Genomic DNA, 16,509 nt, shown 5'->3' on the forward strand with positions numbered 1-16,509 from the left:
GTACTGTAGTCCTCTAGATATAAAGGCCAGCATTCCATTTGCCTTCTTGATTATTTTCTGCACCTGTTCATGACACTTCAATGATCGATGTACCTGAACCCCTAAGTCCCTTTGGACAGCCACTGTTTTTAACTTTTTACCATTTAGAAAGTACCCTGTTCTATCCTTTTTTGATCCAAAGTGGATGACCTCACATTTGTCTACACTGAATTCTATTTGCCACAGTTTTGCCCATTCACCTAATCTATCAATATCGCTTTGTAATTTTATGTTTTCATCTACACTGCTTACAATGCTACCAATCTTTGTATCATTGGCAAACTTAGATATAAGACTTTCTATGCCTTCATCTAAGTCGTTAATAAATATTGTGAATTATTAAGACCCAAGACAGGTCCCTGCGGGACTCCACTAGTCACATCCTGCCAATTGAGTACTTACCCATTATCCCTACTCTCTGTCGCCTTTCGCTCAGCCAATTTCCGAACCAAGTCCGTACTTTTCCCTCGATTTCATGGGCTTCTATCTTAGCTAACAGTCTCTTATGTGGGACCTTATCAAATGCCTTCCGGAAGTCCATATAAATAACATCCATTGACATTCCCTTGTCCACTACTTTAGTCACCTCTTCAAAAAATTCAATCAGGTCAAAAAATTCAATCAGGTGAATAGCAGGAGCGACAGATAAGAAATGTCTCAAGGCAGAGACATTTCCTGCAGATGCAGCAATCCGGGACAGTCTCACTTTCCACAGTTTCCCACATATCACAGTTCTGACATAGCCTGCACTGCCATTACTAGATTTTAAAAATATTTATTTATTAGTAATTTAATTCTACATATAATAGAATTACTTAAGATCTAGATTGTATTTAGTAGTAAGATTTAGCTTGATTTCAGATTAATTTGTAACTAATTAGTCTTGTTTTTTGTTTATTAACTTCCTAACTAAGGAAGTTAAGGATGGTATCAAGTTAAAAGAAAAGGCATACAACGTGGCAAAGATTACCGGTAAGCCCGAAGATTGGGAAAACTTTAGAAACAGCAATGGAGGATTAAAAAAATATAGAGGGAGAAAATAGATTGTGAGAGTAAACTAGCAAGAAATATAAAAACTGACAGTAAGAGCTTTTACAAGTATATAAAAAGGAAGAGAATAGCTAAAGTAAGTATAGTGCCTTAGAGGATGACACTGGGGAAATAATAATGGAAAACAAGGAAATGGCAGAGGCATTGAACAGATATTTTGTATCTATGTTCGCAGTAGAAGTTGCTAAAAGCATACCAATAATAGTAGATAATCAAGGAGCAAAGGGGAGAGAGGATCTAAAATCAATCACTATCACTAGAGAGAAAGTACTAGGCAAACTAATGGGTCTGCAGGCTGACAAGTCCCCTGGACCCGATGGCTTGCATTCGAGGGTCTTAGAAGAAGTGGCTACAGAGATAGTGGATGCATTGGTTGTAATCTTCCAAAATTCACGAGATTCTGGAAAGGTCCCAGCGGATTGGAAAACCGCAAATGTAACGTCCCTATTCAAGAAAGGAGGGAGACAGAAAGCAGGTCAATTAGCCTACCATCTGTCATTGGGAACATTTTTTTTTATTCATTCATGGCATGTGGGCGGCGCTGGCAAGGCCAGCATTTACTGCCCATCACTTGCCCTTGAGAAAGTGGTGGTGAGCCGCCTTCTTGAACCGCTGCAGTCCGTGTGGTGAAGGTTCTCTCACGGTGCTGTTAGGTAGGGAATTCCAGGATTTTGACCCAGCGACGATGAAGGAACGGCGATATATTTCCAAGTCAGGATGGTGTGTGACTTGGAGGGTAACGTGCAGGTGGTGTTGTTCCCATGTGCTTGCTGCTCTTGTCCTTCTAGGTGGTAGAGGTCATGGGTTTGGGAGGTGCTGTCAAAGAAGCCTTGGCGAGTTGCTGCAGTGCATCCTGTGGATGGTACACACTGCAGCCACTGTGCGCCGGTGGTGGTGGAGGGAATGAATGTTTAGGGTGGTGGATGGGGTGCTAGAATCGATTATTAAGGAAGTAGTAGCAGGACATTTAGAGACTCAAAATAAAATCAAGGAGAGTCAACATGGTTTTATGAAAGGGAAATCGTGTTTGACAAATTTATTGGAGTTCTTTGAGGAGGTAACGAGCAGAGTGGATAAAGGGGAACCAATAGATGTAGTGTATTTAGATTTCCAAAAGGCATTCGATAAGGTGTCACAAAGAAGATTACTGCACAAGGTAAGAGCTCATGGTGTTGTGGGTAATATATTAGCATGGATAGAGGATTGGCTAACTAACACAAAACATAGAGTTGGGATAAAGGGGTCATTTTCAGGATGGCAATCTGTAACTAGTGGGGTGCCGCATGGATCAGTGCTGGGGCCTCAACTATTTACAATCCATATCAATGACTTGGATGAAGGAAGCGAGTGTACTGTGGCCAAATTTGCTGATGATACAAAGCTAGGTGGAAAAGTAAGTTGTGAGTAGGACACAAAGGGCTCGATGTTACCAGGGCTGCGGGTTCGCAGCGGGGGGGCTATTGGACGCGTGGGTAACGCGCCCGGTGAAACTAGTCAGCCACCCGCGCGATCACAGCCCAATTGGATCCACTTACCTTGACTTCCGGGTTCCCCACTGCTGATCTGCGCAGCGGGCAGGCTGTGCATGTGCAGTAAGATCTGTCAGCTGGAGGAGCTCTATTTAAAGGGGCAGTCCTCCACTGACAGATGCTGCAACAAATAGAAAAAATTACAGCATGGAGCAGTCCAGTGGGAAGGCTGCTCCCAGTTTAATGATGCCTCACTCCAGGTATCATTAGATGGGGTGAGGAGGAGCGGCAGGACAGAGATCTTTCCCCCCCGGCGGGCGGGAGGAAGCGGCCTGCCTCTGCCACCAGGAAGGCCTGGCTCGAGGTGGCAGAGGAGGTCACCTGCACCACCAACATATCGCGCACCTGCATACAGTGCAGGAGGCGCTCCAATGACCTCAGTAGGTCAGCCAAAGTGAGTACACTTACTCATTCCCCTACACTCCATCTGCCACATCACTGCCCCCACCCCACACCTCCTTCTGCACTGCCAACACTACTCTGTCACATCACCCCTCATACCCACTCAAACCTCATCCTCATCTTACCTGCACTTACTCACCTCGCCAGTACTCATCCCGCCACTACCACTCAACCCAATCCTCATACAATCTCATGGCTCTATCTCATACTCACCCTCTCGTGCATCTCTTTCACGGTCAGCCTCACTCAACCTGCCACTACCTGTGCTGCAGCCACAGGGCATGCATCACATATGTGCAGTAGGCAGCGTAAGGCAAACGTGTCGTGAGCATGAAGGGGACACACAAGGGTATTTGAGGGTTTGTCATGGTTGTTACTTATATTGAATTTCTGACCAACTTACATTACATATTATATTGGCACCACTACTGCCATGTCTTTGTGAATCTTGTCTGGTTTGTGCAATAATGCCCTTTCCTGAGGATCACTATGAAGACCCACAACTGATGCCACCCATTGTGTCACTGCAGAGTGGGTGTAGGTGTATTTGCAGGGCTCTTTTGTGCAGACGGCTGAGAGACGTCGGCGATGTCCCCGGTGGCACCCTGGAAGGATGCAGAGGAGAAGTTGTTGAGGGCAGTGGTGACTTTGACAGCGACAGGTAAGAAGATGGTGCTCGGGCCAGCCAGGAGCAGCTTGGCATGAAGGAGGCTTCAGATGTCCACGACTACATGTCGAGTGACTCTGAGCCTCTGTGTGCACTGCTGCTCAGAGAGGTCCAGGAAGCTGAGCCTCGGTCTGTGGACCCTGTGGCGAGGGTAGTGCCCTCTGCAACGCATCTCTCTCTGCGGTAGCCCTCCCTCCTGCTGTACAGGTGGATGTGTCACAGCGCTCTGTTGTGGAGCTCCACGTGTCAGAGGTGGACGGCGAGGCTGGTGATGCTGTTCGCCCTCCGAGGAGGTCATGACTGCAGCTACGGCGGCCCCCATCCGGAAGATGTACATCAGAGGGGGTCCGCAAGGTAGGTACATGTCTCTGGACCACGGGGTAAGTGTGCAAGTTGGTGACTTTGATTGTCAGGAGGAGGGTGGTGGAGGCCAAACTTTATCCCAAGTGACAGAGTGGCCTCCTGTAATGAGTGAGGGTCTCCCCCACCCCACCTGTCAAATGGACCTTTGCAGCTGCCACAGGCTGATTTGCAACACGTCCATTTGAACTGGGAGTGTTTCCCCCAGTATGGGAAACAGTCCCAGTTTGCGACAAAATCCCACCCCTCCTCACATAATCCCTTAATCAGGTCAGTTAATGATCTGAACAAGCAAGTTAAATATTGTCAAGCGGCCTCCCGCTGGCTTTAATTGCCTGCGGGATTCCCACCAGCGGGGGCTGCGTGCGCACGCCGGCGCGTCAGTGGGGAACCCGGAAGTGGGCGGGTTTGGAGCCGGGCTCCGGTCCCGCTCCGGGATTCTCCGATTTTCGGAGCCCCCCGCCAGGAACGCACCCGATAGCGGGTGCTAAAATGATGCCCAAAGTGTATGTAAAGGGATATAGATAGGTTTAGTGAGTGGGCAAAAATTTGGCAGATGGAGTATAATGTGGGATAATGTGACATCATCCACTTTGGTAGAAAATAAAAAAGCAAAATATATAAATGGAGAAAGACTACAGAATGCTGTGGTACAGAGGAATTTGGGTGTCCTCGTACAGGAAACACAAAAAGTTAGCATACAGATGCAGTAGGTAATTGGGAAGGCAAATGGAACATTAGCCTTTATTTCAAGGGGGATGGAATATAAAAGCAGGGAAGTTTTGCTGCATTTGTAGGGTTCTGGTGAGACCACACCTGGAGTACTACGTACAGTTTTGGTCCCCTTATTTATGGAAGGATATACTTGCATTGGAGGCGGTTCAGAGAAGATTCACTCGGTTGACTCCGGGTATGGAAGGGTTTTCTTATGAGGACAGATTGAGCAGGTTGAGCCGATACTCACTGGAGTTTAGAAGAATGAGAGGAGATCTTATTGAAACATAAAAGATTCTGAGAGGGCTTGACAAGGTAAATGCTGAGAGGATGTTTCCCCTCATGGGGGAATCTAGCACTCGGGGGCATAGTCTCAGAATAAGGGGTCGCCCATTTAAGATGGAGATAAGGAGAAATTTCTTCTCTGAGGGTTGTGAATCTTTGGAATTCTTTGCCCCAAAGAGTGGTGGAGGCTGAGTCATTGAATATATTCAAGGCTGACTTAGACAAATTTTTGATCAGCGAGGGAGTCAAAGGATATGGGGAACAGGCAGGAAAGTAGAGTTGAGGCCAGAATCAGATCAACCATGATCTCATTGAATGGCGGAGCAGGCTCGAAGGGCCAAATGGCCTACTCCTGCTCCTATCTCTTATGTTCTTTATTTTAGTATCCCCTTAACTCCTATTTATTATTTATGTATACCAGATTTTTATTTAATGCAATTTGGATCCCTTTAACATTGGTATCCTCTATTTAGTTAATTTTAATTTTATCCTCTTAGATCTAATTAATTGTACTGATTATTTATTTATTTATATATTTACTGTTGCCCCTTGGTTTAAATTACTTCGCACCTCCTTCCTCCTCTGCACTTCCACCAAATACCCATCGCCACTCTGTTTAGCAAGTCGCTCAGGTTAGATTCACCCAAGCTCTGTGCTTTTTAGCACCTTGCTTCCACTTGGTGCCAGTGTGTAAAGTGTGAACACTTAACCTATCTAACACTTTCTCCTGCCTAAGTTGAAGGAGTGCATGAAGTAGCATGCTGTTGTGTGTTGATGTGAGCCTCATCACATGGCAGCTATGTCATAGATGGATCTACTACAGGCTGCACCTCCTGCTGTTGCATGGGAACCCTAACCCTGCCTCTTTTCTGCCCGTATACAGGCATCTGAGGGGTTTGACGGAGGGGCATACGAGTGCCATGATACTAAGATACAGCACAACAATATGAACGCTGTTATGTTTCAGGATTTTCACTGCTTTTCCACACAAAGGATTTGAAAAAAAAAGTTACTTATAATGCTGGGTTTTTAAAGGAAAGTGTATTCCTTTCAAAGAAAACAGCACGTTGAGAGGTGGTTCGTATGATGAATGGAAATTGTTTACCCAGAGCAATAAGCAATTCATTAGCTTGTCTGGATAATCAAAAACTACCTCATACCATTGTGCTGGAAAGTTTTGATCCCTGTCTGTGAATCGAGGGAGGACAGAGAGAAACATAAGGATACAAGGAATGGGGTTTTTATGAAACAGAAAGGCTGTGAGAGCAGTCAAGTTTGCTAAAGGGAACATTATGAGGGCTTTTGCTGAGGCAAAGAGTTCAGAAATACTGGAGGAAAATTTGAAACTCTTGTTTCTATCAAGTAAGGCAACCTAACGACGTGGGCTGGCGTGAAGTGTTCTTTATTTTGTATTCTTATGTGAAGATAAGTTACTTGTATTGAATTGAGTGAGTCTGGTCATAGTAGCTTTTCAAAATGTTCATCTTACTATGAAATAAAGCAGCTTAACGATCTGTATGTAGTGTCAGCCCAGAGGTGTTTGCTCAGTCTGCCTCTAAGTTACACCCCCCGGTTATGTTACCCTGCATGTAGATATACATGCAATGTTCAGATTTCTTACAGGAACAAGGGTACCTCTGGCAGACCCAAATTTGTAGCAAGCGCATTTTTAAAAAATATATTTGATCTCTGGATGTGGACGATGCTGACAAGGCTGCATTTATTGTCCATTCTTAGTTGCCCTGAGGGCATTAGTCAACCAAGTAGCGTGGGACTGGAGTCACATGTAGGCCAGACCAGGTACGAGTGGCAGGTTCCCTTCCCTGAAATACATTAGTAAACCAGCCACTCTCACAAATGGCAGCCCACAAATCAGCAAATTTAATGAATTCAATTTCCCAACTTGCCATGGTGGGAACTTACAATCTCTGGGTTGCTAGTCCAGTACCCATATCACTAGGCTACCATACCCATCTACTTTTCTGTCATGCCACTTGTGATAGGAACTGACTTTGTTTGACCACTTATTTGCAGAACAGAAACCTAATGGTACCAAAGAAATAAATGAAACCCTGTAAGGTATTTGTCTGTATCCCAGCCCCAGTCACTTGGAGGCTGGAAGAAACAGTCCTCTTCAATCTGGCATTCCAGGCCTCTATGACAACAGTCTGAGTATCCATGGATGAAACACAGACTTCCCTTGGGGCCCACGTCATGGGGTCTCTTCTGCAGATCACTCTAGATCTACTACCTGCTTCAGAGTGGAGTGCAGTGCTGAGAAGCCATCCATCAGGAGTAACAGATGTCAGTAATGACTCTTCCAAATGAGATTGTTACATGAGAAAAGAAGTGGTCCAAGCCAATCAATTAAGTCACATTTGAGACCAATCCTTATCTCCATAATTTGTGCTAGTTAACTTGTATTGAAAAGTGCATCAATATTGTTTTCTTTTTTAAAAAAAGGTTCTCTTCCTAGGGCTTTTGAACTCCAAATATGGTCGTGGTTGGACAGACCATCGTAAGATTGCTGTGAACTGCTTTCGCTGTTTTGGAACTGGTCAAAAGAGCTTCGAAAACAAAATTTCTGAGGAATGTATGTTTTTTTTAGATGCTATCGACACATACAAAGGAAAGCCATTTGATGCCAAGTGCCTTGTAACTAATGCAGTTTCCAATATCACAAACTTGATTATTTTTGGAGAGCGCTTCACATATGATGATACAGATTATCAGCATATGATTGAGATATTTAGTGAAAATATTGAATTGGCAGCCAGTGCATGGGCATTCCTGTACAATGCTTTCCCTTGCATTGGGATCCTGCCTTTTGGAAAACATCAGCGTTTATTCAAAAACGCAGCAGAAGTCTATGACTTTTTGCTAAAGATTATACAGCGATTTTCACAAAACAGAACCCCTCAGAAACCCCGGCATCTCATTGATTCATATTTGGATGAACTGGAAAAGAACAGTAATGATCCCGAATCTTCATTTTCTACAGAAAACTTAATTTTTACCGTTGGAGAACTTATTATAGCTGGAACAGAGACTACAACCAATGCACTCAGATGGGCCATCATGTACATGGCATTGTATCCAAACATTCAAGGTGAGAAAACAGTCATTTCACAGATATTATGAGATGATAGAACACTTAGTTACAATTCTTATTATGAATTTTAACTGGCTTCTTTCTGCCTTAGATCCTTCTGGGAACGCTTTAACCTACCTTAAATTTAAATGATTAAATATCAAAGTTCATTTGAGTTCATTGACAATGCACAGTTGTTTTTCTAGTAAATCTTGTTTCTCAGTTCTACTAGAAGAATTGAAGACAACCATTTTGATTAGTTAAATTCCAATAATTGTATGGGATTTCAGTTTAATAAAACTAGTATACTCAGTGCAGTTGCCTTGTTATAGTTCTAAAAGTAAATTTCAATCAATACAAGCTTTATTTTTGCCAAATGTATAAAAAGTCATTTGTAAAGTAAATGCTACATAATATTTATTCATATAGTATATAGACAATGGTGAATTCTTGAGGTCCCATATCATTTGCATTATTGCCCAATGGGAGTGAGAAAAAATGTGGCACCATAAGTTAAATGGATGAATTGACAGCTCAAATAGAATCAAATATGTATGATCTGATAGCCATTACAGAGACATGGCTGCAATATGACAAAGGCTGGAACCTGAATATTCAAGGATACTTGACATTCCAGAAGGACAGGAAGCTAGGAAAAGGTGGAGGGGTAGCTCTGTTAATTAAGATGTGGAGATGCCGGTGATGGACTGGGGTTGACAATTGTAAACAATTTTACAACACCAAGTTATAGTCCAGCAATTTTATTTTAAATTCACAAGCTTTCGGAGGCTACCTCCTTCGTCAGGTGATTTTTCACATCGTTCACCTGACGAAGGAGGTAGCCTCCGAAAGCTTGTGAATTTAAAATAAAATTGCTGGACTATAACTTGGTGTTGTAAAATTGTTTACAATCTGTTAATTAAGGATGACATGAGTATAATAGAGAGAAATAACCTTAGTTCCAATGACAAAGGTGTAGAATCAGTTTGGGTAGAGATAAGAAATAGTAAAGGCAAGAAGTCACTTGTGGGAGTAGTTTATAGGCTCCCTAACTGTCGGACAGGATATACAGGAAGAAATAATGGGGGCTTGTGAGAAAGGAACAGTGATAATCATGAGTGATTTTAATCTACATATAGATTGGAAGAATCCGATTGGCAAAGGTAGCCTGGAAGATGAGTTCATTGAGTGCTTTTGGGACAGTTTCTTAGAGCAGCACGTTCCAGAGCCAACTAGAGAGCAGGCTATTCTAGATCTGATAATGTGTAATGAGACAGGGTTAATCAATGACATCATTGTAAAGGAGCCTCTAGGTAGCAGTGATCATAATATAATTGAATTTCACATTCACTTTGAGGGAGAGAAGAGTAAGTCTGAGACTAGTGTTTTAAACTTAAATAAGGGCAATTATGAGGGCATGAAGACAGAGCTGGCTAAAGTGAACTGGGGACTTAGGTTAAGGGATATGTCAGCAGAGATGCAGTGGCAGACATTTAATGAGATATTTTATAACACTCAGCAAAGATACATTTCAATGAGAAAGAAAGACTCCAGGGGAAGGACGTACCATCCTTGGCTAACTAAGGAAGTTAAAGATAGTACCAAATTGAAAGAAAAAGCAAACCATTCTGCAAAGATTAGTGGCAGGTCAGAAGATTGGTCAGAATATTTTAAAAAAGCAAAGAAAGACTAAAAGAATAATGAGGGAGAAATTAGAGTACGAGAGAAAGCTAGCTCGAAATATAAAAACAGATAGTAAAAGTTTCTACAGGTATTTAAAAATGAGCGTTGGTCCTCTAGAGAGTGAGTCTGGGGAATTAATAATGGAGAATAAGGAAATGGCAGATAAATTGAACAGATATTTTGCATCCATCTTCACTGTAGAGAATACAAATAACATGCCAGAAATAATTCTAAATCAAGAGGTGAAAGGGAGGGAGGAACTTAAAACATTTACAATCACCAGGGAAAAGGTTTTGAAAAAATTATTAGAACTAAAAGTTGACAAGTCCCCAGGTCCTGACTGACTTCATCCTAGGGTCTTAAAAAAAGTGGCTGTAGAGATAGTAGATGCATTGGTATTAATTTTCCAAAATTCCCTAGATTCTGGAAGGGTCCCATCAGTTTAGAAAATAGCGAAAGTAACTCCTCTATTCAAGAAAAGAGGGAGACAGAAAGCAGGAAACTACAGGCCAGTTAGCTTAACATCTGGCATCGGGAAAATGCTGGAATCTATTATTAAGGAGGTTATGGCAAGGCACTTAGAAAATCTCAATGCAATTAGGCAGAGTCAACACGGCTTTGTGAAAGAGAAATTGTGTTTGACTAATTTATTAGAGTTCTTTGAGGAAGTAATAAGCAATGTGGATAAAGGGGATCCTGTGGATGTGGAGGACTTGGATTTCCAGAAGGCTTTTGACAAGGTGCCACATCAAAGGCTACTACACAAAATAAGAGCTCATGGTGTAGGGGGTAACATATTAGAATGGATAAAGGATTGGTTAGCTTACAGGAAACAGAGAGTAGGCATAAATGGGTCATTTTCAGGTTGGCAAGATGTAACGAGTGGAGTGCCACAGGGATCAGTGCTCGGGCCTCAACTGTTTACAATCTATATCAATGACTTGGATGAAGGGACCGAATGTATGGCTGCTAAATTTGCTAATGACACAAAGGTAGGTAGGAAAGTAAGTTGTGAAGCGAACATAAGGTGTCTGCAAAGGGATATAGATAGGTTAAGGGAGTGGGCAAAAATTTGGCAGATGGAGTATAATGTGGGAAAATGTGAACTTGTCCACTTTGGCAGGAGGAATAGAAAAGCAGTATATTATTTAAATAGAGAGAGATTGCAGATCTCTGAGGTACAGAGGGATCTGGGTGTCCTAGTACATGAATCACAAAAAGTTAGTATGAAGGTACAGCAAGTGATTAGGAAGGCAAATGGAATGTTGTCATTTATTGCAAGGGGAATGGAATATAAAAGTAGAGATGTTTTGCTACAGTTGTACAGGCCATTGGTGAGACCACATCTAGAATACTGTGTGCAGTTTTGGTCTCCTTATTTAAGAAAGGACATAATTGCTTTGGAGGCGGTTCAGAGAAGGTTCACTCGACTGATTCCTGGGATGAGGGGTTATCTTATGAGGAAAGGTTGGACAAGTTGGGCATCTTTACACTGGAGTTTAGAAGAATGAGAGGTGATCTTATTGAAACATATAAGATCCTGAGGGGACTAGAAGGGGTAGATGCTGAGAGGATGTTTCCCCTTATGGGAGACTAGAACTAGGGGCCATAGTTTAAAAATAAGGGGTCTCCCATTTAAGATGGAAATGAGGAGAATTTTTTTCTCCCAGAGGGTCGTGAGTCTGTGGAACTCCCTTCCCCAGAGAGCCATAGAGCCATTGAATATTTTTAAGGCTGAGTTAGATAGATTCCTGATTAACAAGGGAGTCAAAGGTTATAGTAGGTAGACAGGAAAGTAGGGTTGAGGTCACAATCAGATCAGCCATGATCTTATCAAATGGCAGAGCAGGCTCGAGGGGCAGAATGGCCTACTCCTGCTCTTAATTCGAATGTTCGTACAGTAATATTAAATAATGGATGAGTGGGAGAAGAATACAGGCAGTAGTCGATTCATGCCTTAGACAGTGGAGAAACATCTCAAGTTTTCATCTTGAAGATTACAATGTCATTTGAACATCTCGATTGGATTAGTACGTTCTTATCTGTTCTCAGTTATCCGGTGTCCTTTACATGATAGTTCTAAAGTGCTCTCTTAGCAAGTGTACTTTCTCAATTGTGCTTTGAAAGAAACCACTAACATTTTTATTCCTCTCCTTACACAGAAAAAGTACATCACGAAATTGACACGATTGTGGGGAAAAATCAAATACCCTCTCTGGAAAACAAACCACATATGCCATACACAGAGGCAGTTCTACAAGAAGTTCTTAGATTTTGCAATATAGCTCCACTTGGTATTTTCCATGCAACTGCCAAGAACACTATTGTTCGAGGTTATTCCATTCCAAAGGGAACTACAGTTATAACAAATCTTTACTCTGTACACTTTGATGAGAAATATTGGAGTACTCCTGACATATTTTGTCCTGAGAGATTTCTAGACAACAACGGACGATTTGTGAAGAAAGAAGCATTTGTTCCATTTTCTCTTGGTAAGAAATAAGCTGTGAGGGCATATTGCATTTGGATAATGAGCTGGCTGAATTGAATTGAGGCAGAGTGAGATTTGCTGAGATAGTTCTAAAATTATTTTTAAAATTTTGAAGTGAACATTATTAAATGTTTACTGCAGAATTTTAAACAGCTGAATTACTGTACAAGGATGTATACTGTAATTGCAAAATGGAACTGTTCCGCTCCTAGTCTTGTGTGCAATATAGACTGCTGTACTGTATAATGGATTCATTGGTGGTATGTTTTATGGAATGCATTCAAAACAAAAGAGTGCCCCTTTAGTGGTGGTACTACATTCATACTGCAGCTATCATGGAAAGAGGCATGCAAAGTCTGAGTTTCAGAAGAAGAAACATGTTAGAATGTGCTTCTAGGGAGCTCTACCAATGGCCCAGTGGACTAAGGAGCAAGCATATGGACTAGAAAAAGTTCCAGGTTCAAAATTAGCTGGGATACTATAGTTTCTAAGAGAAAATTCAGCCAAAGTTCCTGCTCCTGATCACAACCTATTAGCTGCTACTGCAAAGTAGATGTATGTGGATGTCCGGTGAGAACAGGATAAGGCTTGACTTTCACTTTTGAGCAGCTTGCTGTCATGGTTTCCACAAGAAAAAATACATTTGGATGGTTCACTTGCGGGCTACCTGCTCCTGTGGAATCATGTCACAGCTAGAGTCAGAGCCTTCAGGAACCAATGGGAGCAAATTAGCTTTTAAAAAGAAACTGCAGTGCTTATAGGATTTCCTAGTTTGGAGTTGCATGATGTTCTCATAGTATCATAATATTCTATATGTAGCATAAACATGTTCATAAGTGCTAATTTTCATACACTTTTGAGTGTTTTCACACCTGGGTTTTTATGTATAATATATACAAATTCTTTAGTCATGAGCAATGGTGTTGGGATGGTTCAGACTAAGGCTAATAATATTGAATACTTTTGGGAGGAAGGATTATTACACAATTAGATGGTTTTCATTTTTTCAAGAAAATTTAATAACTTTTCTTCAATTTTATTTTTAAAAGGACGAAGACATTGTCTTGGAGAACAGCTTGCAAGAATGGAGCTATTTCTGTTTTTTACCATGTTATTACAAAGATTTCATCTTCATTTTCCACCAGGAACTATTCCAAATCTGAAACCAAAATTGGGAATGACATTGCAGCCTCATCCATATCTTATCTCAGTTGAAAGGCGCTGACAAGAAGGGAATTTTAATCCAGATAATCACCTATTAAAACTAAGAATTTCATAATGGTGGGTGGGGAGGTGGGAGGAAAAAAGAATCTAGAATTCTAAATGTCCAGTGTAGCCAAATTCTCTTTGTTTTTCCAAATCTGTGCCTTAATGTTGAGGTAATGTGATATTTCCCCAAAGGTCATAGCATCATACAGCACAGCAGGTCATTCAGCGCATCGTGCCTGTGCAGGCTTTTTGAAAGAGCTATCCAATTTGTCCCACTCCCCTGCTCTTTCCCCATAGCCCTGCAGATTTTTCCTTTTCAAGTATTTATTCAATTCCCTTTTGAAAATGCATTCCATATCATAACTACTTGCTGCGTAAAAACATTTCTCATCTCCCCTCTGGTTCTTTTGCCAATTATCTTAAATCTGCATCTCTGGTTACCAATCCTCCTGCCAGTGGAAACAGTTTCTCCTTATTTACTCTATCAAAACCCGTCAGCATTTTGAACACTTCTATTAAATCTCCCCTTCATTTTGAACACCTCTTGTAAATGTCCCCTTAACCTTCTCTGTTCTAAGGAGAACAATCCCAGATTCTCTAGTTTTTCCACATAACTGAAGTCCCTTATCCCTGGTATCATTCTAGTAAATCTCTTCTGCACTCTCTCCCAGGCATTGACCATTCCTAAAGCTTGCAGATGATACAAAAATTGGCCGTGTGGTTGATAGTGAGGAGGAAAGCTGTAAACTGCAGGAAGATATCAATGGACTGGTCAGGCAGGCAGAAAAGTGGCAAATGGAATTCAATCCGGAGAAGTGTGAGGTAATGCATTTGGGGACGGCAAACAAGGCAAGAGAATACACAATAAATGGGAGGATACTGAAAGGTTTGATGAAGTGAGGAACCTTGAAGTGCATGTGCACAGATCCCTGTCGGTAGCAGGACAGGTAGATAAGGTGGTTAAGAAGGCATATGGAATACTTTCCTTTATTAGCCAAGGCAGAGAATATAAGAGCAGGGTGGTTATGCTGGAACTGTATAAAACACTAGTTAGGTCACAGCTTGAATACTGTGTATAGTTCTGGTCACCACATTACATGTAATTGCACTAGAGAGGGTACAAAGGAGACTGGAGAATTTTAGCTATGAGGAAAGATTGGATAGGCTGGGGTTGTTTTCCTTGGAACAGAGGAGGCTGAGAGGCCCTTCAAAATTATGAGGGGCCGAGATAGAGTGGATAAGAAGGACCTATTTCCCTTAGGAGAGAGGTCAGTAACAAGGGGGCATAGATTTAAAGTGATTGGTAGAAGGATTAGAGGGGAGCAGAGGAAAAAAATGTTCACCCATAGGGTGGTAGAGGTCTGGAACTCACTGCCTGAAAGGATGGTAGAGGCAGAAACCCTCAACTCATTCAAAAAGCACCTGAAGTGCCATGACCCACAAGGCTACGGCCCAAGTGCTGGAAAGTGGCTCATTTTCGGCCGGCATGGACATGATGGGCCGAATGGCCTCCTTCTGTGCTGTAAATTTTTAATGATTCTTTGTGGTGTCCAGAATTGGACACAACACTGCAGCTGAGCGTAACTAGTGATTTATAAAGGTTTAGCATAACTTCCTTACTTTTGTACACTATGCCTCTATTTATAAAGCCAAATTTCATATGCTTTTTTAAAACAGCCTTCACAACTTGTCCATCCATCTTCAAATATATGTGCATGTGAATTCCTAGGTGTGTCTGTTCCTGCAACCCCTTTAAAATTGCACCATTTGGTTTATATTGCCTCTCCTCATTTTTCCTCGTAAAATGCACTTCACGCTTCCCTGCTTTAGTTATGTAAAATGAAAAAGTCATTTGTTGTATCTTTAAACTGGGTTGTTAAGATTAGTAGCTGCATTGCTATTTCAACTACAACATGCAGAACATAAGACAGGTACATTGATTTATGTAGGAAAACAGCCTTGCATCAGGTTTTAACCTAAGTTTCCAACAAACTTGGGCATTTTTCCCTCCACCCTCTATTGTCACTCTAATGCAAGTGATCAGCTATCAAGCCTCTGCCAGCAGTGGTCTGTAACCAACTACTAGATAATATGCAAGAGTGGCCCTCAATAACCAGATATTCTTCCTTCCTATAAGGAAGCACTTTCCTTTGTCAACCCAGTCAAAACTGGATACTAATCATATGTCGAAAAGCAATGCACTCCTATTCACAATCACTCTTCCAGCAAGAGTATTTTCAAGTTGTCTGGAACAGCACACCTTTTGCTGAATGATAGTTATTAACAGGATTGTGGAATTGACTGCAGCACTGTTTCAAACCATGTTGTTTAATAGTTGGTAGTGGAAGCAATGTGAGAATGAAGAAAGTAGTCCATATATTCTTTGACAGTAAGTATAATATGCTTGTAGCAGTCAGATTTTTCTTGCCTTTTACACCCTCCATCCTTTTTGGCACTGGTGTTAGAATTCTTGTTGTGTTACACAGGACAAAAACCATTTTGTGGGGTTTAGTGGAACTAATTTTTTTTTAAAGTGTGAATTCACTAAGTGAGACTAAACATCTCAATAGCCGAGATATAAAACTAAATGTAGGAGATTAAGGACAGAGAGCAATGTGAGGCTGTGGAACGCAATATGGGGAGTTGGGGATTGAAGTAGAGACCACGTCAAGGTTTAAGAATAGGATATGTGATTGATGGAAAAGTGGAATAAAAGGATCTGCATATAGGGGAGGTACATGGAATTAGGACTACTGCTTGTGTGAAGGATAAACACTAACACTGGTTAAGGTGACTAGCCTGTTTCCATGTTGTAATTTTTGTGAATCTAATTCTGTGATTTAGCTTGATTTTATCAGCTATTTATATGTAACTTGTTCGTTAACATTATTTATATTTTTAAAATGTTTCATTTTTTGAGAAGTATTAAGTACACAATAATACAGAATAAATAAGGTTGTTGATATTCATATTTCAGGTGATTTCTTGA

General features: G+C 41.5%; 1 protein-coding gene across 2 annotated transcripts in view; it reads left to right on the plus strand.

Annotated features, from left to right (window-relative positions):
* The window catches only part of cyp2r1 (cytochrome P450, family 2, subfamily R, polypeptide 1), a 31,889-nt gene extending 15,400 nt beyond the window's left edge, over positions 1-16,489 (plus strand). Inside the window, exons 3-5 of one of the 2 annotated variants that reach the window (XM_067993903.1) lie at positions 7,523-8,155; positions 11,983-12,312; positions 13,361-16,489. In XM_067993903.1, the coding sequence (XP_067850004.1) occupies positions 7,523-8,155; positions 11,983-12,312; positions 13,361-13,536 (1,139 nt within the window). In that variant the 3' untranslated portion in view covers positions 13,537-16,489. The remainder of the gene's footprint in view (positions 1-7,522; positions 8,156-11,982; positions 12,313-13,360) is intronic. The other variant, XM_067993904.1, reaches the window with a different exon arrangement.
* Positions 16,490-16,509: the final 20 nt, after the last annotated feature.

This window comes from Heptranchias perlo, chromosome 12 (genome assembly GCF_035084215.1).
Source record: "Heptranchias perlo isolate sHepPer1 chromosome 12, sHepPer1.hap1, whole genome shotgun sequence".
Classification (NCBI taxonomy): Eukaryota; Metazoa; Chordata; class Chondrichthyes; order Hexanchiformes; family Hexanchidae; genus Heptranchias; species Heptranchias perlo.